At 40.1% G+C, this 21,515-nt stretch overlaps 2 protein-coding genes across 4 annotated transcripts in view; one reads left to right on the forward strand and one right to left on the reverse strand.

Annotated features, from left to right (window-relative positions):
• The window catches only part of klhdc8b (kelch domain containing 8B), a 272,810-nt gene that overhangs the window by 10,351 nt on the left and 240,944 nt on the right, over positions 1-21,515 (reverse strand). The gene's annotated exons all lie outside the window — the stretch shown is intronic.
• LOC147305349 (uncharacterized) lies at positions 5,058-20,434 on the forward strand. 3 transcript variants are annotated; one of them, XM_086276791.1, is made up of 7 exons: positions 5,058-5,312; positions 6,632-7,720; positions 7,926-7,997; positions 8,373-8,444; positions 19,191-19,416; positions 19,525-19,615; positions 19,853-20,434. In XM_086276791.1, exons 2-6 carry the CDS (start codon positions 7,589-7,591, stop codon positions 19,590-19,592), a joined length of 570 nt encoding a protein of 189 aa, XP_086132917.1. In that variant the 5' UTR covers positions 5,058-5,312; positions 6,632-7,588; the 3' UTR covers positions 19,593-19,615; positions 19,853-20,434. The 3 variants fall into 3 exon arrangements, with proteins under 3 accessions (XP_086132917.1, XP_086132918.1, XP_086132919.1); XM_086276792.1 differs by lacking the exons at positions 19,191-19,416; positions 19,525-19,615; positions 19,853-20,434 and adding exons at positions 8,814-8,894; positions 11,844-11,947; positions 12,105-13,322 and having other exon boundaries at positions 5,059-5,312; XM_086276793.1 differs by lacking the exons at positions 19,191-19,416; positions 19,525-19,615; positions 19,853-20,434 and adding exons at positions 8,814-8,894; positions 9,297-9,815 and having other exon boundaries at positions 5,062-5,312.

Here is a 21,515-nt window from a genome sequence, read left to right on the forward strand (position 1 = left end):
CATATATAGAACATAAGGAGGTATTTAAACCTGGATACTTAATGTCAAAAGCTGACATGTTAATTTCGATGCAAATGCAGGTTTTAGGAGCTCCAGGGTTTGACTCTGAGAGGGGTGCAACAAAACTATATATATAAAAAAAACCAAGCCAGAGGGTTTATTTAAGAATGAAACTTTTATGTCACCTAAGACATGCTAGGTCTCAACCTGGATGCTGATTCCTCTTTCTGAGGCGCACTGTGATCTACTGCTTTTTCTCTTTCCCCCACTCTCCTCCTCTTATACATCAGGATGCACTGTTTTTTTCTGTTTCTATGGTGACCAGCATCACAGCAAGTTCGGAAATAATACATTCTGGTGTTGTGTATGTGTGTGTGAGTGAACTATCATCTTCATTTTGTTAAAAGAACTAAGTGATAATGCCGAGTCGGTCTTTTCAAAGCCCGTAGCCTCGCTCAGGCCGTGGTTCCTTCATCATCTGTAGAAGACACACTCATCACAGCTCACACACACACACACACACACACACACACACACACACACACACACACACACACACACATGCACAGAAACATATTCCTTGTTGCTTTGGAGCTCAAAGGCTTCATTTGTTTGATTCTCAACCCGCAGACGTCATGTCAGCGCTCCTCCTCCTCCCTTTGACCTTCACTCCTCATCATGACTGCCATTATTCTTCCCTGTTATCTCCTTTAACACCTTTTCCATTTTACATTACTAGTTCCTTTTTTAATTCTTCCCGGCCTCATTTTTCTTATTCTCATGCCTCATTTCTAATTCTTATCAAACGCTTAGAAACAGTCTTTCTTCAACTTTACGGCTCTTAACCCTGCTTGCGAGTCCTCCTCCACCTGCTCTGTTCATTATACTCTATTCTTTCTCCATCGAGTCCATTAAACCTCCTGTTCTCAGCTCTCCTGTTCTCATTTTGGCTTTTCTTTTTTCCGCTGCGAAGCCTCTCGTCTCAGATTCTCTTCCTTTCTTCTGTACCTGTCACCCCTCCAACCGTCAGCTTCAGTGCATTGTTCACCTCTCCTGTTTTCTTGTTCTTTGCCACTTCTTAAAATTGCTCGTCTGTTTTTTTCCTGCTCTCCCTTCCCTTTTGTTTAGCTTTATGTAAACACAACACTTAAGCTGCTGCGTGTACAGTAGTAGAGTTTGAAATAAAATGACATCCCATATAGTGACATCAGAGTAAACTTTTTAATATAATTTTTACAGTCATGACGTTTCACTATTGTTTACCATATGCCTTTGAAGTATTCTTATTTTATTGCCTTTGGGGTTAGTTCCACTTAGCTGGAGCTATGCAATCAAAGATCTATTGAGTTTTCACTGATGGCGAAAACTCTGAGTATAACTGAAGAATGGTTACTGAAAACTAGAAGAGGAGACACCCCAAGGACAAGACAGCTGGGTTTTTCTTTATTTTTCATAACAATATAAATCAAATTAATGAACACAGAGAGCAACAAGAGAAGTCGTGATTGTAATTCAGTACTGAAAAATACATCCATCCTATGCTTATTATGCTGAGACTTGAAAAAAATCCCACGTTGAAGGGAGAGACCAAACCATGAGAGAGAGCCCAACAGATTGAATCTCATTACAACAGAAGTGAACTGTGGTTTTGCACTGAGCTCTGATAAACTACATTATAAATCATATCCGTTTATAATGATCCCATTACCCCTCAAAAAGGTCTGCAGTACAAAAAACAGTGAAGGGTTGAATAAAATTGCTTTGTGAATTCAAATTTTTGTGTACATACGAGTCACATCTGTTGAACATGACACCTGAAACAAACATAAACAGAGAACATTTGCAGGGACATGATGAAATTAACACTGTCTTCTTGTACGTGTTCTTGCAAAGTTTCATTGAGATTGACCCACCAGTTAAGGAGAAAAAAGGATACATACAGACATAAATGCGCTATGATTGTTATAGTAAGATATGTGATGTAGCCACCATGACACCACATTAGCAAAGTAATGCCATGAAGCATTACTGAAAGTTTGCACCATCCCCATCTTTGAATTAAAAGCAAATTTGCCACCATGATTAAATTGGTGTTCTAACCCACTGGGGCCTGGACTCTACAGGGCTTCTGTAACGACCTTGTGGTGTTTCCAGCTCATTCAAGTTCTTTTGGAGCTTTTTTACTCCACTCAGCTGACCATAATGAATTGCACCTTGACATTTATTTGACATGCAGAACATCAGCTACAGCGACCAAGTTTTTAGTCAACAAGATGGGAAAGGGAGAATACACTTTTCATTAAAGAAATAGTTATGTAACAATCTTACAAACAGGATTGGTCCATACATTTTTCATTTAATGCTCCATGCTATCATGATCATGGGTGATCTGTATGCGGTTAATCACAGTTTGGGTGTGCTTTGCAGTGAACAGACCATGCTATGTGAGTGTATTTGCTAATTTAAGTGTGGTTCAACAAAAACCTCTGAAAAAACAAGCCTAATGTTGCAAGGGTTAATGCTCCAGTCTCTTGTCTAATTTCTGGCTCAAGTAAAAAAAACAATAACTTTTTTAATGGCTGCAAAACTGAAGGCTTTAAATAATGGGTGAAGTATTGGCAAATATATCCAAGTCTGCCTTTACTTGTTTAGAAATGCCATGCCATAATATGTTCTGACCCTTTATAATCAACCATCACAACATGTACATCTTCTCTTTCAACTGACCAATTGAAAAGCACGCCTGTGTGCATATTTCTTTGCATAGCTGGTACTCTTTTAAAATCACTTTCACTGCTCAAGCATGGAGCTACACCAGCTGCAGCACAGTTTCCATTTGATTTTCAGGGTTAGCCTTCCTAAGTTCTTTACTGTTCACCTGTTTCTGACCGCCTGTTGTTCCTGCTTTCACTCGGGACTGCAGGTCAAACAGAAGCCACAGCAAACCTGCTGAGGAGCTTGTATTACTGTCTGATCTGTGCTGTAAACAGTGCCATTACATGCACTCTTTTCAGCACTTACCATATTTTAGTAGCTAATGCATAGCTTACAACCTTGACCTTCTTGCCTCCTGTTCTTTATCACTACAATTTACATTGTCAGTGGGTAAAATGCTGCAATCATAATTTACCAGAGTACAGGAAGAATGCCACATGCCCTCCTGCCAGCTCTCTGGTTAACAGTAAAATGGTGGACAGTTTTACTGCAGACTTCCACAATGTGACTTGGCAGGGTTCAGAGCAGGTCAGAATTTACTCTCACAGCTGGCTGCTGGGGGATACAATTATAATATAATATACAATTAGATGCCGACATCTAATGCAGCAAGAGTAAGGACTTCATCAGCTCATTTTTCTGCTGTCAAAACAGAAGAGAAGCTCTGATTAGTGTTGGTTTGTTACTGACATAGCTGGGTACTAATTAAACACGCCAATTTGTAAGAAAAAACATCTTTCAGAAGAAGTACTCTGCTTAACAAATGTCCAGAAAAAAAGACCACTGAACAAATCTATTCATTAGAAGGGGGTGTTTTTCTTTTTGTCATCCGCACTATCAGTGTGGTATGAAAAGGTTAATTTGAAGTTTTGCCCATAGAAAAACTGCCCATGTGAGCCTTTTTCTGAACTACCTCCCACAGCAGTTCAGGAAGGGCCCAGTAACCTGGCTCCAGATCTTCTGACTTCTGAACAACTGCAAACCTCTGGCACCAGAAATGCTTTGGTGCAAAAAATCTCTGGAGGCTAATCTGACACCAAACGCAGCCTTAAAGTCTAAGCTGACACAGTTCTTATTTTTAGGTATATATTCAAACAGGGATAGTTAAAAGCTACTTTTAGCATCAGGACATGAAGAAATTACTGATTAAAAATCTAAATCAGCATATAATTATCTGTTCTGTGCTTCATTAACCTGTGATGATGGGGTTCAAGAAAACTTGCATCTGTGTTATAAACTAGCACAGGCGTGACAAATAGTAACAGTGTCACTTTGCATTAACACAGAGTGGCAGATTTATTCCGAGGGTACTCAGCTTGTTGAAATACAGAGATTTACCTGCTGACTGACAGTTTAAACCACATTAAGTTTATATATTTCTGTCTCTGTCACTGTGTTATTTGTGATTTGAGTTTGAGTTTCCTTTAATACGATTTACTTTAAGAGGCTTAAAATGACAGATGAGGTCAAAGTTGTGTCAGCAGTTTTCTGCATCTATGACTCTCACAGATGCAGAACATCTCATCTGAATACATAAAGATCAGGAAGTATGTGTATGCAAAGTGTGTGAGAGCCCATTCCTAATGGCTGTTTTTGAGGTTCATGTGCATGCAAACACAAATAATCTGATTATGAAATGATATCCATGAGCCCATAACTGCAGCTCAAGTCAGTCCTCGTGTGACAAGTCGTATCTAATTATAATTTAGGTGCAGATATCAAGTTGTCAGGCGTTGTCATGAATTAAACAAAAGTACAAGGCGGTGCAAAAACACAAAATGCTGGGTGCGTGGGTGGAGGTGGTGAAGACAATGTTACTATAATGGATACAAATACAGAGAAATGCACAAAAAGAGAGAACATCGTGTTCTGTTGCAGACTGAAAAGTACAGAAGAACATCAAAGACAAACATTATTTAAAACTGTCCTAACTGGTTGTAACATAATTTGGCCTCCTCCAGCACGCCTTTTAAAATAAGCCCTTTAATAAGATGGGTACTAAGAAAAAACAATCAGTGAAAAAATTCATCCAACCTCATCACTGATCACCATTAAACTGTACACAAATTCTGTTTATCATCTGACCTTTTAATTATTAAGTGTGCCTATGCCAAAAGGCACACTTATTACTATTGCTCGGATTTATTATTATTATTATTATTATTATTATTATTTTCCTCCCACAGTTTTGACACAAGCTTCATATATGTTATATCATTTTGTGCGGCTGGATCAGGAATGAGTTGCTATGACTTTTGGTGTTTATTACTTCTATAGTGTTTTAAATATGAATATTTTAATGCTAGTTTTTGCCCATTGAAATGAATGGGAAGTAAAAGTGAAACTTATCTTGTTGAAACTTCATTTGTGGTGTGTTGGCTCACTCTAGTGGTATGTCGGGAGTAGTACGGCCTGTCTACCCTTATTTGGATTAACGCAATGACGACACTATCAACGGCGTGCGTCTCTCCGCCCCTCCTCCGGTTTGAAATTGACCTTAGAAGTGACTTCCACGCGTCTCTTCGCCTCCGGTTTGAAATTGACCTTTGAACGTGATTTTCTGAAGTGTTCGGTAAGACAGCGTAAGCTTTGACAAGGTAAGTCCATATCTCTCCCTCTGTTTGAAATTTAGCTTTGAAAGTGATTTTTTATGCCTGTCTGGGCGATTTCTTTGTCTGTCGTGGTCATGTTCGGCACGCTGCTAAAGCTAGCTAGCGGATATTGAGCATAGGTAAGCCTCTCCGGCTTGAAATTGACTTTGAAAGTGATTTTCTGTGTCTTGACGCTGATATCTACAAAATGATTGTGTGGTTAGCACTTGGATGTCACTTTATTCCAGAGGTATCGTTTGTAATTAAAACTTTGAAGAAGCGAAGTGAATTTTTTTTTGTACGTATATCTTGGCGATTGCATTTCACGCCCTTTGTCTCGGTGGTGGCTAGCTAGCGGAGGTTAGCACTTGGATGTCACTTTATTCCAGAGGTATCGTTTGTAATTAAAACTTTTAAGAAGCGAAGTGATTTTTTTTGTATGTGTATCTTCGCGATCGCATTTCACGCCCTTTGTCTCGGTGGTGGCTAGCTAGCGGATATTGAGCATAGGTAAGCCTCTCCGGCTTGAAATTGACTTTGAAAGTGATTTTCTGTGTCTGGACGCTGATATCTACAAAATGATGGTGTGGTTAGCACTTGGATGTCATTTTATTCCAGAGGTATCGTTTGTAATTAAAACTTTTAAGAAGCGAAGTGATTTTTTTTGTATGTGTATCTTGGCGATCGCATTTCACGCCCTTTGTCTCGGTGGTGGCTAGCTAGCGGATATTGAGCATAGGTAAGCCTCTCCGGCTTGAAATTGACTTTGAAAGTGATTTTCTGTGTCTTGACGCTGATATCTACAAAATGATGGTGTGGTTAGCACTTGGATGTCACTTTATTCCAGAGGTATCGTTTGTAATTAAAACTTTTAAGAAGCGAAGTGATTTTTTTTTGTATGTGTATCTTGGCGATTGCATTTCACGCCCTTTATCTCGGTGGTGGCTAGCTAGCGGAGGTTAGCACTTGGATGTCACTTTATTCCAGAGGTATCGTTTGTAATTAAAACTTTTAAGAAGCGAAGTGATTTTTTTTTTTTTGTATGTGTATCTTGGCGATCGCATTTCACGCCCTTTGTCACGGTGGTGGCTAGCTAGCGGATATTGAGCATAGGTAAGCCTCTCCGGCTTGAAATTGACTTTGAAAGTGATTTTCTGTGTCTGGACGCTGATATCTACAAAATGATGGTGTGGTTAGCACTTGGATGTCACTTTATTCCAGAGGTATCGTTTGTAATTAAAACTTTTAAGTGGCCACTGTCGCCGCATCCGAAACAATAGCTTCGTTGTAGCCGCGTTTCACACCTCTTTTTCTGTTTTTATAAGGCGTTAACTACAGCAGCCTTTAACACCTCAACTCTTGCTTCAGCCAAGGTAAGTGCCCCCCTTATATTTTCTATGTTTTTGTTCAGCTGATATCTAGAAAATAGGTGTGTTTAGCGCTGGATGCCATTTTATTCCAGAGCCGTTGTTTGTAATTAAAACTTAAGATTAGATGGTGCTAATTGTTCTTGTGAGATTTGTTTGCAAAGTTTAAGGTGTTAAGTAGGAGCTGTGACCATCTGGGTCTGCTTGCTGCTGGCATTCTGCCAGAGCCCCAGCAACAAGACCGCCTCCCAGCAACGAGACTGCCTGTCAGCCTTGCAAGGTACCCAATTTTCCAATTACTCTATAACAAAACTGTTGTGGGCAACAAGACTGTCTCCTAGGTTTGCAAGCCAATCACTTTGCCAAATGTTCTTGTAAGATTTGTTTGGAAAGTTTAAGGTGTTAAGTAGGAGCTGTGAACATCTGGGTTTGCTTGCTGCTGGCATTCTACCAGCGCCCCAGCAACAACACTGCCTCCCAGCTTTGCAAGGTAATTACTTTCCCAATTACTGTACACCAAAATGGAGTAATTGTCGTGGTCAACAAATCTGCCTCCCAACTTTCAAGGTAATCACTTTCCCAATTACAATATACAAACTGTTATGGAACTTTACTTAACAAAGCCTTAAGACCGGGTAGTGACACTATCAATATGTCTATTTAAAGAAAAGAGAGATTTTTTTTTTTTGGTTCTTGTAGTCATCTTGTGTATCAGAGGGTTAAAATAAAAAAATGCTGGTATACATCAGAATTTTTGATTCATTTACTGTTTGTCGATTTACTGCATTGTAAAGTCTTTTGGTTACCAATGCAGCTACCTGGTTATTATGCTTGACTTAAAATGAAAGCTGGGTCTGATCACATGCTTGAAATGCCAACAATTAATATTCTGTTTTTCTGCTGACATTCTACCAGATGCCGAGAAAAAATAAAAGATCCCAGGCACAAAAGAAGCGCTGGAAACCACTTGACCTGGTCGATCCTGCTGTCCCAATGCTCACTGGCCACAACCAAGATGAGGCAGTCAGTAGTTTTCCATCTGACCAGGTAATGAAGATATGGTAGTGATCACAGACAGTTGAACAGTTTTCGAAACACGTTTGAGACAGTTAAGAACACCTACCCATACAGTTTAGGATTGTTTGTTATAATGTCACATAATTGGCATAACAGTGCATGGTATGCAGAGCATTTAAATGAAATGAATGTGTCAGGTCACTTAATGTCTTCTATACCCTTTTCCCCGGGTTAGCAGATAGCACCAGCAAGGTTATCCTTGGAAACACAGGATAGACCCACCTCCTTATGTTCCCCAGGTATCAAGGTAAATATCAAAAAATATTCCTCTATTAAGAATTTACAACAGACAATTACACTACAATTACATGTTATAGACATATTCATGGTTACATCTCAGCATTATGCAAACAGCAGGGATTTTTTTTTATTGCTTTGTAAGTTTAGTAACCACTACTGTTCAGTATCAAATATTCCATTCTGTTTCAAATCTGTTAGTAGGTTTTATAATTTTGACTAACTGTACATAACCTCTCATCAGATTTCAGACACACATCCACTAGAAAAACGATCTGTTACCCAACTGGCATACCAGTTCATGCCATGCATTGCATTTTAGAGTGAAATTAATGTGTCAGGTCACTTAATGTCTTAACATTATATACTGTTTTTCCTGGGTTAGCAGACAGCACCAGCCAGGTTGTCCTTGGTAACGGAGAATAGACCCACCTCCTTATGTCCTCCAGGCAGCAAGGTAAATTTAAAAAAACGTCTTCCTCCATTAAGGATTTATAGTGGACAGTTACATTATCATTAAATGTTAGACATATGGTTACATGTTAGTATTATGCAAGCAAGAATTTTGTTGTATACCCTTTGTTAGTTACGTAACCACTACTGTTCCATATTTTCGTTAAAGTTTCTAAAGTTACACTCACTTTCAAATCTCTTAGTAGTTATGCAAACAGCTGGGATTTTTTTTATTGCTTTTTTTATTTTTTATTGTAAGTTTAGTAATCACTACTGTTTCATGTTTTCTTTAAAGTATCCAGTGTTACACTCTGTTTCAACTCTGTTAGTAGGTTTTTATAATTTTGATTAACTGTATGTAACCCATTATCAGATTTCAGACACTCGTCCACCAGCAAAACGAGTCTGGGCAACTGATGATTTCCACACGGCATCAAATTCTCAACCTAAAAAGGTATGTCCACAAATGTCTATAACAAATTAGTATACATGTGATCTTTGCTGTATAATCACCGGGGTTGATATTTAGTCTTTCACCTTAAGTATGCTTGCTAACTCGTACTAAATATACTAAAATGTTAGACTAAACATGTACATTTTTAAATGTCTTTCTTCAGATTCCTAAAATGCAGACATCTCAACAGCTATTTCTGTCTATTTAGCTATTATATATATATATATATATATATATATATATATATATATATATATATATATATATATATATATATATATATATATATTGTTCAGAAAAAAACATTTATACCATTTAATACTTAAAGCTTCACATAAATTGACATCCACAGTGAAAAGCAGTGCAAATAAATACAAACATGGCTTTGTGACACTCATCTAGGACTGATGCCTCACTGGCTGAGGATCTAAACCGTTTCTTCGCCCGCTTTGAGACGACCAAGCCCTCAGCTGCCACACCACTTCCACCCGCCCCCAGCACTGGCACACTAACACTTAGGGAGCACCAAGTGAGGTGTGTTCTAAGGTCAGTGAATCCCAGGAAGGCGGCAGGTCCTGATGGAATACATGGAAAGGTTCTCAGAGCATGTGCTGACGAACTGACCGGAGTCTTCACTAAAATCTTCAACCTTTCCTTGTCATCAAACACCGTCCCGCCCTGCCTCAAAACCTCCACCATCATCCCCATCGCCAAGAAGACAGCTGTGGCCAGCCCAAATGACTACAGGCCTGTTGCACTTACGCCTGTAGTGATGAAGTGCTTTGAGAGACTGGTCTGTCAGCACATCAGGGCCGGTCTGCCTCCCACTCTGGACCCCCACCAATTTGCCTACAGGACAAATCGTTCCACCGAGGACGCTATCACCATAGCGCTCCACACTGCGCTGAGTCACCTGGAGCACCGAGGAAGCTATGTGAGAATGCTCTTTCTGGACTTCAGCTCAGCATTCAATCATATCATCCCGGAGATCCTGGTCCAGAAACTGTCTCACCTGGGACTCTCCACCCCCATCTGCCTCTGGATCAAGGACTTCCTGACAAATAGACCACAGTCTGTCAGACTCGGCCCCCACCGGTCCAGCACCATCACACTCAGCACCGGGTCTCCACAAGGATGTGTTTTGAGTCCCCTCCTGTTTACGCTCTACACATCCGACTGCTCCCCTACCCATCTCTCAAACACCATCATAAAGTTCGCAGATGACACCACAGTGGTTGGACTCATCTCAAGGGGGGATGAGTCGGACTACAGAGATGAGGTCAACAGACTGACTGAGTGGTGTTCAGTTAACAACCTCCAACTGAACACCACGAAAACTAAAGAACTTATCTTGGACTTCAGGAAGGGCAGAGCAGACCCGGCCCCACTTTACATTCACGGGAGCTGTGTGGAGAGGGTACACTCCATGAGGTTTCTGGGCGTGCAGATATCTGATGACCTCTCCTGGACTGCAAATACTACAGCGGTGGTTAAAAAGGCCCAGCAGCGTCTCCACTTTCTGAGAGTGCTCAGGAGGAACAACCTGGAGGAGAGGCTGCTGGTGACATTTTACAGAGCCACCATAGAGAGCATCCTAACGTACAGCATAACAACATGGTATGCAGGGTGCTCAGCTGCAGACAGGAAAGTACTGCAGAGGGTCATCAACACAGCCCAGAAGATCACTGGCTGCTCTCTGCCCAGCCTGGAGGTCACTGCACACTCTCGGTACCTCAGCAGAGCTGGCAATATCATCAAGGACCACTCTCACCCCAGCAACCAACTGTTTGAACTATTACCGTCAGGCCGACGGTACAGGTCACATAAAACCAGGACAAACAGATTCAGGGATAGCTTCTTTCCCAGAGCTATCACTGTAGTAAATAAGCACAAAAACAATTGAACCTATTCCATACCGTCACTGTCATTATATTATGCTGCTATTCATACTGTCATCATATTAATGCTGCTATCCTGTATATATTGTACATACTATTGTTTGAGTACTTACGATTGTTTTTTTTGTACTTTTTATATTTTACATTTATATTTATTATTGAAACTTGCACCAAGGGAGTGGCACTCCAATTTCGTTGTACTCTGTATAATGACAATAAAGGCTATTCTATTCTATTCTATTCTATTCTATTCTATTCTAAGATGGATGTCAGTGTATTCTGTTTCAATCACATTTAACCTGTAACTGAATTTTGTGTCATTTCTTTACAAAATGTAACACAACTATGAAACGTGTTTTTATGGCACATGTACAGAACCATCTGGTTTAATCTGAAATCAGTGAACGAATTACATCTAATTTAAGAGCATCTGAGATCCTCTTACGAATAATACGTAAACAGGATTTCCTTTCATATATTTGTATTTAGGCTGCAATTTAGTTGATGTTTGAAGGCCCGCAGCAACCTAAAATAATGTGTTATACTGAAAGAAATTAACTGCTTTGAAAATATGAGGAGCAGAAGGTACAGATATGACCTTCGTTAAAGGTCATTAAAAAAAACAGCACTCAAGCAAATTACAGATATCTGAAGTATTTGTCATTTTTACTTCCCACCTCTGCTCTCTCTCACTCACTCTCACTGTTCCTGTCACTGTCTTTCTGCCTTTCTCTTTCTGGCATATCTGATGCTGTACTATGATTGACGAGTGATATAATTTGGATTAATTTGCCTGAACATTGCTTAATTATTTTAACATAATTAAAAATGGTAAATGGCCTGTATTTGTATAGCGCTTTACTTAGTCTCCAAGGCTCCCAAAGCACTTTACACTACGTTCAGTCGTTGACACTTAAAAAAATAAAAACACAACATTTTTCTACATTATTGCAGCAACACTTAAATGTATTTTATTGCTCAACCTTGAAACACATATCATAAAATGTTTAACAATAATACGATATGTGTCACCTTTGCATTTCTTGATCAGCCTTTCCATGACACAAATGAAGACCTACTGACGGAGGAGCTACAGAGCAACACAGTTCAGCCCTTTTGGAGTGTCAGTGCAACTCATTGTCAGAGTGATGAGAGGTACACAGAATTCTCTCGAAATCATCAGTGCACATGTAATGCCCTCACATTCCTGGCCTACCTTAATGAGGAATACCAGTTCAACACAGCCATACTTGATAAGGTCCTTGAACAGGGAGATGCACTCTACTGTTGCATTAAAACAAATCTTCTGCAGGAGATCATCTGACCATGGAGGACCTGCCCAAAGAACTTCATACTGACACAAATGTCTACAGTGTGAAAATCGATGACATAAGTTATGGATATCTGGAAGCAGCAGAGAACAGTCCTCAAAGAACAGAGTGGTGGTTGCCTCTTGCTAGTCGCCTTGTATGTCTGTCAACAGATGTGAACTTTGCTTTGCTCATGGTCTCACCTGAGTGCATTGCGGTTTTCCGTGACAAATCTGGGAGGTATGGATTATTTGATTCACATTCAAGAAGTGCAGCGGGTTTACGTCAGCCAAATGGAACAGCAGTCATGCTCACTTTCACTCATGTGAATGACCTGATCACCCACGTGCATAACCTTTTTCAAAATCAAGGCAAGTATGCACGATATGAGTTTGTGCCTGTTTCTTTCAAAACAGTCAGCACTCACACGGAACCCCCTGGACAGTCAACTCAGGCAACACCAGGAGCTACAGCTACATCATCAACACAAAATGATGAACCACAAATCACGAATCCCACTGCGCAAATGCCTGAACCAGAATCAGCCAAAACCCACATGACGATGTTAGACAATACTTTAAACTCACCAGATGACAAAATGGCTAAAACCCCCCGAACAGCAAGAAATGTGAGCAAATTAAATAAACGACAACGTAAGAAAGCTATTCGTCAAGCTCAAACAAGTCAGAGGGAGTATGTAAAAGCTAAAGACAAATCTTCAACTGAAGAAGTGGCAAAGAAGACAAACAAAAGAAGACACGAAAGAGAACGATATGCCTCCTGTCGTGAATTTCGAATGAAAAGATTACAGGCTATGAAAACTCAATATGCTGAAAACTATCATTACCGTAAACAAAGACTGTTATCAGCCAAAAAATATTACGCCAATCCTCATATTCAAGAAAAAGTAAAAGCCTGCAAGGTGAAGAGATACCAAAGTGATCGTCATTTTCAACAAAAAATGAGAGACTACATTATCAGAAGATATACTACGGATCCTGACTTTCAAATCAGACAGAAAAAATATGTGGTTCAGAAGTACAACACGGATACCAGCTTTAAAACCAGACAGAAGCAATATCTGGTCCAAAGGTACAACACGGATACTGACTTTCAAACCAGACAGAAGCAATATCTGGTCCAAAGGTACAACACGGATACTGACTTTCGAAGCAGAATGAAAAAATACATAAGAACAAAATATGCATCTGATCCAAACTACAGGCACAAACAGAGAAAATCAATTTATGACAGGTATCACAATGACTCACAATTCAGACTGCACCATATACAGCGCTGTGCCCAGTACCAGAGACACAAAATGGCTACCACTGCATCTTTTGCCATTTATAAAAAGTTGTGTGCACAGAGAATAAAGAAGAAATACAGACGACTAGTAACACAGTTCCAGCAGGGTCCACAGTCTGAAGCACAGCCCCAGCTTGTAGTGAACAGTGTGATACAAGCAGCCACATTAGCTTTCCGTGAAGCCATTCAGTTAGGACCCACCCATGTCTGTACAGTGTGCCACAGAACTCTGTTTCCTAATCAAGTTAAACACTGCAAAAGATCAAAGTATGTTACTAATAGTAACATTGTTGCCACTTGCTTGACAGGAAAATTTGTCCATGTTTGTGACAGGGAATGCTCAGCTAATTGTACTTTCCCAAAACAAAGAATGGAAGAGTGGATTTGCTACAACTGTGACAACCACCTACAAAGAGGCAAGATGCCATCCGTCGCAGTAGCAAACAATTTAGCACTAGCAACCATTCCAATTGAACTGAGTCAATTAAATGTACTAGAACGACAACTGACTGCTAAAATTCTCCCGTTTGCAAAAATCATTGCATTACCAAAAGGACAGCAAAGAGCCGTACATGGGGCTGTTGTTTGTGTACCATCGGATGTGGAAACCACAGTAAACTGTCTTCCCAGACCTAACAGTGAAGCCCAGCTCCTGCAGGTACAACTGAAGAGACACATCAGATTCAAAGGTTACCAACACTTCTACACTGTAAACATGAAGAATGTGTTAGCAGGATTATCAAAGCTAAAAGAGATGCATTCAGAATACAAAGATGTATCTATTGATGATGAAGCTACTTTTGCTGATCCCACAAGTAATCAGATAATCGAGACGGAACATGACACTGCTGATGCAGATATTCAAGATGCACTGCCCAGAAATTTCGACCAGCAAATTGTACCAGAAAGAAGAACCACTGAGGATACAACAGCTGGACTGCTTGAGCCATGTCATGACGTAAACCAACTAATGGAGCCTGAACAGTCAAATGAAGAGCCCTTACAAGATATGGAGAAAGAAAAGGAAGAACTTCGACCTGGTCTTGTTCTAGACACCTGTATGCAACCACCAGATATAGCACAGGACATTTTATCATATGGTGAAGGAATATTTAGCACTGCACCCGCGCAAGGAAATAGACCTGTTGGCTTCTTCTCTGTTCCTAAACTTGAAGCCATGGCCTTTCCTGTGCAGTTCCCAACTGGACAGAACACATTAGATGAAGCCAGACAAGTTAAACTTTCCCCAAGCATGTATTTTAATACACGGCTGTTCTCTGCAGACACACGGTTTGCAACTGACCAAAGCTACCTATTCTTTGCACAGTTTGTAACAGAAACACACATGGCTTCAAACAGCATGTCCATCCAATTGCGCAAAGGAAAGGCAATCACCAAGGATGGGCGTAAAATTTCTAACAGAATGCTTCAAAATAAAGACGAAGTGGAGAAACTGATAAATAACAAAGACGCAACACGCTTCATGAAACCTCTGAGAGGTACTCCAGCCTATTGGGAGAAGGCACTGAAAGACCTACATGCTATGGTCAGACAGTTAGGAAAGCCAACTTTTTTCCTGACATTTTCAGCTGCTGAAATGAGATGGCCTGAGGTTGTTGAGGTCATAAAAACTCAACAAGGTGAACAGGTGGATTTTTCACAACTTGACTGGAACACAAAGTGTGAAATTCTCCGAAGCAACCCTGTGACTGTGATGCGATTGTTTGAAAAAAGAGTCGATGCACTAATGACAACACTGATCCTGTCCCCAGCACAGCCCATCGGTGAAGTAGAAGATTACTTTTATCGAGTGGAGTTTCAGGCCAGAGGTAGCCCTCATATCCATTTACTGGTTTGGGTCAAAGATGCACCTGAATTTGGAAGCGACCTTGAAGACCACGTGTACAAATTTATTGACAAGTACATAACATGTAAGATGCCTGACCAAAATGCCGATCCTGAACTTCACAAAATTGTGTCCGAGGTTCAAGTCCACAGCAGAAATCACTCCAGATCCTGTAAAAAAGGTAATGTGTCATGTAGGTTTGGGTTCCCCAAACTACCCGTAGACCAAACAATGATCACTTTCCCAAGCCCAGATGATGATGATGATGATCACAATGATAAGCAGCATAGCACAAGTAAGGAGAAAGGCACAAATGAAAAGCAAAAGAACAGACGAATGGCTCTCGCAAAAAAAATGAAAGAGGCCAAAGAAAAACTCCAGCCATTGAGAGATTTGCTCTGCGACCCAAATTCCTCGTTTGAAGACTTGTCTGAGCTGCTTCACAAATGCAAATTAACTTATGAACAATACTTGGATTGTGTCTTCAATTTAAGCAATGGTCATGTCATCCTCTTAAAGCGTGAACCTAATGACTGCTGGGTGAATGCATACAATGCAGATCTGCTGAGGGCCTGGAATGCCAACATGGACATCCAATATGTCATTGATGACTACAGCTGCCTGATGTACATGATGTCTTATGTCTCTAAACCCGAATTTGAGATGACACAATTTCTTAATGGCGTCATCCAGGAAGTAAAAAAGTCCAATGTCAATGAAAGAGATGAAATGAAACAGATAATGCAGGCATATGCTAAACACAGAGAAGTCAGTGCCCAAGAATCCGTGGCAAGGACATGCAGCCTGCCACTAAAAAAGTGTTCACGCAGTGTGGTCTTCATATAGACTGATGATGATGCCCTGAAAATGAGTCTCCCGATGAGCAGGTTGCAGAGCATGGCACCAGATGATGAAAATGTGTGGATGTCCGGATTGCCAGAAAAATATGCAAACAGACCTAGAACACCTGACTTTGAAAGAATGTGTTTGGGTGAATTTGCTTCAGAGTACAGGATTCTCTACGGCCGTCAAACAGAGTCCAAAAATGCCATCCCCTTTTGAATAACATGGGTTATATTCAAAAAAGAACAAGCGGGAAACCTGCAATAATCAGATATCCTCGGTTCTCAGAAAAGAAACAACCAGAAAAGTTTTATAGCAGACTACTAAAACTTTATTATCCACATCGATCAAATGATGACCTTAAAAACACAGAATACCCCACATCCGAGCAGTTCTACAAAAGTGGACGAAAACATGGTTTTGCAGTACGGCCAATTGTTACCTTTAACAAAAAGCGTTATGAAGGCCATGGCAAAACAATGGAAAGGGCACTGGAACAGATTGAACAACAAGGCCCACTTATCAATGCATGGAACACCTTTGCACCTGAGGTTGAAGTAGATCGTTTAGAGTGTGTGGCCCAACGACAATCCAGACATGACACTGACGAAAATGAAATGGACATTGTTCCTGACTACCAAGTCAGTGGTAGCAGCAGTGGAACCATGCCAGCAATCGTAGCACCAAAGCTAAGCCCAGACTTTGTCAGAAAAATGTACCAAAGTCTGAATGAAACCCAAGCATCCATATTCTACGCAGTGCATGAGTGGTGTTTCAAACTTGTGTGGGGTCACTGTCCTGAGCAGTTCTTTTATTTTGTCTCTGGAGGAGCTGGCTGTGGAAAATCACATGTTATCAAGTGCATATATGAGGAGGCAACAAAGATTTTGCACCAACTCCCCAGATTCCGAGACCAAGCAGACATGTCCTACCCTGCAGTACTGCTGACTGCATTTACTGGCACTGCAGCTTTTAACATATCTGGGAAAACACTGCACTCTCTGCTAAAGCTGCCAAGATCTTTAAAACCGCCTTATCAGGGACTGGGGAATGCACTGGATGAAGTGAGAGCTTCACTTTCAAATGCAGAGATTCTGATCATTGATGAGATATCTATGGTTTCTAAAGACCTTTTTGCCTACATCCACTGGAGACTTCAGCAGATCAAAGGAAACAAGAAACCTTTTGGTGGGATGTCTATCCTTGCAGTAGGAGACTTTTACCAGCTTCTACCCCTTGGAAAAGCCAAACCACTCTGTGTGTACGAGGACAATGTCCTTGATCTCTGGAAAGACTATTTCCACATGGTCAACCTGACAGAAATCATGTGACAGAAAGATGATCATTCTTTTGCTGAAGTTCTGAACAGGATAAGAGTGAAGCAAAAAACAGACTCTCTTGAAGCCGATGACAAAGCCTTGCTCACACAGGCTATCCATGACATAAAAGACTGTCCATCTAATGTATTACACATTTATGCTACAAACAAAGAGGTCGACAAACACAATTCAGCAACTGTAACTGCTCTTCATTCTGATATCATAAATATTCAGGCAGAAGACTACAGAAAAGACCCACGAACGGGTGAGATGGTCCTCCTGGCAGAAATGATGAAAGGCAACAAAGGAGATTTACCTGATAACATACAAGCTGCACCTGGAGTGCGTGTTATGATTATCAGAAATTTGGATGTTGAAGATGGGTTTGTTAATGGGACATTTGGAACAATCACGAACATTGTGACAGCCACACAGGATGGACCAAAAACTGTGAATCTCATTGGACTCACGCTGGACAATGAAAATTCTGGGCAAAAACTTCGCAGAAAAATACAAGGATCCTCAGACAATCTTGTGTATATTGAGAAATGTGAAGAATGCACAAGTAAAAAAGGAGTGGTTCGCAGGCAATTTCCAATGAAGTTGGCCTTTGCATGTACAGCTCCCAAAGTACAAGGCATGACAATGGAATCAGCAGTAGTATGCTTGAAGCGTGTTTTTGAACCTGGAATGGCCTATGTTGCACTCAGCCGCACAACCTCACTTAAAGGACTGTACATCACAGACTTTGATGAAAAGAAAATCTATGCTGATCCTGCCATCACAGATGCACTCAAAAATATGAGACATGCATCATTTGAGAATGCAAGACCACTGTTGCAATTCTTAAAATCAGTAGATCCCACAGTCCCCACGTTGACAATTATCCATCATAATGCACAAGGTCTCCCAACTCACATGGAGGACATGAGATGCCACCATGAACTCAGCCTTGCTGATGTTTTATGTATAACAGAAACACACTTGTCTGGATCATCGGTGTCTCCCCGCTTCCAGCTGGAACAATACAACATGGCCACACGCAACAGACACGTCTCTTACACAAATCATACAGACATGGCAAAGGTAAATGGCGGTGGAGTTGCAATTTACTACAACACAATTCTTACAGCAGAGTCCCGAAAATACCTGCAAAATGTGACTGACCTTGAATTTGTTGTTGTCAAATTCAAAGCCAGTCACAGCTTTGATAGCAACTGTATACAGGCCACCAAATTACAGCCATGTGAGGTTTTTACCACAAATGCAATGTCTTTTGGACTCGTTGGAAATGATGAATCACCAACCAATTATTGTTTGTGGAGACTTCAATGAGGACCTTATGAGCAGAGGAAAAAAACCCATCCAAGAACTGTTGCAGTCAAGAGGATATGCACAACTGATTACTGCTGCAACTACCGAAAAACACATTGATTGATCACATTTACATATCACAGCCATACGCCTGCCTCCAATCAGGTGTTCTGAATACATATCACAGTTATCATAACCCCATTTATTGTGTTATTCACTAACACAAAATGACTGCAAGGGTATGAGGGATATGGACTTGCCAAGTGTCACTCCCTATTGGCCTACTCTCGCCTAGAAGTCATACAGATGGACCTAAATATGGATATCAGCATCTACAACAAGAAGTACAGGTGAGTCCTCTTGTAACATTCTTTAATGTACTACTATTTTATTAATTCCTATACACTCTGAACCGAATTTGTTGAAAAATAAAGTCAATCATGTTCTCTTATACGCAGACACAACAGAACACCAGCCTCTACGTGGTGCGAAGCCTACTGCAACAAAAACGTGATCTTCATGTCTTTGCGACTGAGCACACTCTACCAGCAACACTGACAGCTCACCAGTGGGAGCTCATAGATAAGACTGCTGGTGTGCTGTCATCCATTGAAGAGCTGACCAGAAACGTGAACAGAAAAACTGCAACTGCACCTGATGGGATCCCTGCCATAACAGATAATTGTATTTTTGTTTCTTTCTTTATATTGTACCATTTGATATTGATATTGTTTGAAATAAACTATAATCTCATTCATCCATTAAGTCATCCATTCATTCATAACTCCTCAGATGTGTTCTGTCCAGTGAAGGCAGTGGAGAAGCCCTACACTGATGTTGAAACTGTGCCACTCTTCTAGAAACCAGCTACAAGGATGGGCAGGTATAGTGAAATTAAAATGCACCTTTTGTTCAACAGGTTTACATACAGTCAAGTGATCAAAAGACACCAGTATTAAGCCAATTTGTTTTTTTACTTTTTAATTTAGTTTTGGGTAATTTAGTTCTAAAGTTACATTTGTTTTTGCAATTATTTATTAGAACTTCATGACTTGCCAGTTCACTAACTGAAGACCTGCGCTTTGTGATGTCTCGTTTTATTGTTTTTATCTGTTTCTAGCTGTTTTTGCAAAGTCAGCCAACCTCTTGCTTCCAAATGACCCTTATCCAGAAGTATCCGTGAGTGCCTCATCAGCAGAAACTAAAGTGGAGACCTACCTCTCAGAGAAAAACGCACACATAAGAAAAGCGACCCACTTCAGTACTGGAAAGAACATCCTAATCTGTCTCCCTCTATGGCTGCTGTTGCGATCCCAGTGTGCCCCCTGTAGCTCTGTGGACAGTTTTTGATTTGATTACATCTCACCCCAACCGGTCGCGGCAGATGACTGCCCCTCCCTGAGCCTGGTTCTGCCGGAGGTTTCTTCCTGTCAAAAGGGAGTTTTTCCTTCCCACTGTCGCCAAAGTGCTTGCTCATAGGGGGTCATATGATTGTTGGGTTTATCTATATATATTAATGCTTGTATGCTTTTCATTTATACTTTTGCCTTACTCTTCGGTTCATAATATAAAGTTACTTGAATGGTTTCCTTTTTCCTTATTTTATATTGCTTTGGTGTTTACCACAATCTAAATATCATGTTTAAATGGAATACATTATTGTAAATGGTATTTGTACAAAATATAGTTTGAATACGATAAGACACCTTTATTAGTCCCACAAGGGGAAATTTCATAATTTGCATAATTTTCCCTTTTCACATTAAAATACCTTTGAAATACAAATTGAATACCACTTAATGGACTTTTTTTCTACCAAGAAAACTTACTTTGGTTTACAATCTGTTAAACTGTTCACTTTAAACGACTCAAAACTGTAAAATCTAAATTGTAACTTCTCTTGAACACCTCAGACTTAAACATAATTTCTTTTATAGCTATTAACTTCTTTTGTAATGGTGTAACTGGAGCATCTTTCTCTCATCTCTGTATGCTGCACTGCATATAGCAGAGATCACAATACAGCTTACTTTTCTTTAACTTGAAAATCAGCTGTATTCAATTTCCCTCCCTCTTGTGGTATAAATAGCAAACTATGCTCATGTTGCATATTGCTCCCCCTAGTGTTATAAATGGCAACCTGCACTAATTGCACCACATTAAAGGCAAACTACACTCATTGGCAGTAGCATAGGCACACTTAAAATTTCTTCTGAAATTTTCGGTTTCTATTATTATTATTATTAACCTTTATTTAACCAGGAAGATCCCATTGAGATTAAAAACCTCTTTTTCAAGGGAGACCTGGCCAAGATAGGCAGCAGCAGATGTCTCACAGTTACAGAAATTACTCAAACACAGGCAGCAACAACACACATGCAACAATAAGTGAAAGAATACAAATAAAATAAAAATAAAATTCAATAAAATTCAAATAAAATAAAAAGTCAGTTAAAATGACAATCAATCTAATTGAAACAGTTGCATGTTATGGACTTGGCCTCAAGGATTCGTAGTTTAGATTTAAAATCACTTAATGAAATGAATTCAGTCATTTTCCATTCCTTCTGCAGTTTGTTCCAGGCCGAGGGTGCTAAATGGACAAAAGCTCTTTTACCAAGTTCAGTTCGGGCAAATGGAACAGAAAGCAACAAGTAACCATGCGGACGAAGAGAATACCGACCAGCATGTTTCATTACAAGCAGGGAACATATATAAGAAGGCAGCAACCCAAGTATCGCCTTATATATAAAACTGTATAAATGAGAGTTCCTCCGACTTAC

This window comes from Aulonocara sp. 'chitande type north' Nkhata Bay, linkage group LG20, assembly GCF_057382095.1.
Source record: "Aulonocara sp. 'chitande type north' Nkhata Bay isolate Kocher_YH1m ecotype deep benthic linkage group LG20, A_spYH_male_GT1.1, whole genome shotgun sequence".
Lineage (NCBI taxonomy): Eukaryota > Metazoa > Chordata > Actinopteri > Cichliformes > Cichlidae > Aulonocara > Aulonocara sp. 'chitande type north' Nkhata Bay.

Coding starts and splice junctions, on each gene's coding strand:
- LOC147305349 (XM_086276791.1), top strand. CDS start 7,589: ATGCCGAGAAAAAATAAAAGATCCCAGGCACAAAAGAAGCGCTGGAAA. Junction 7,721..7,925: donor GTAGTTTTCCATCTGACCAG/GTAATGAAGATA, acceptor TCCCCGGGTTAG/CAGATAGCACCAGCAAGGTT. Junction 7,998..8,372: donor TATGTTCCCCAGGTATCAAG/GTAAATATCAAA, acceptor TTCCTGGGTTAG/CAGACAGCACCAGCCAGGTT.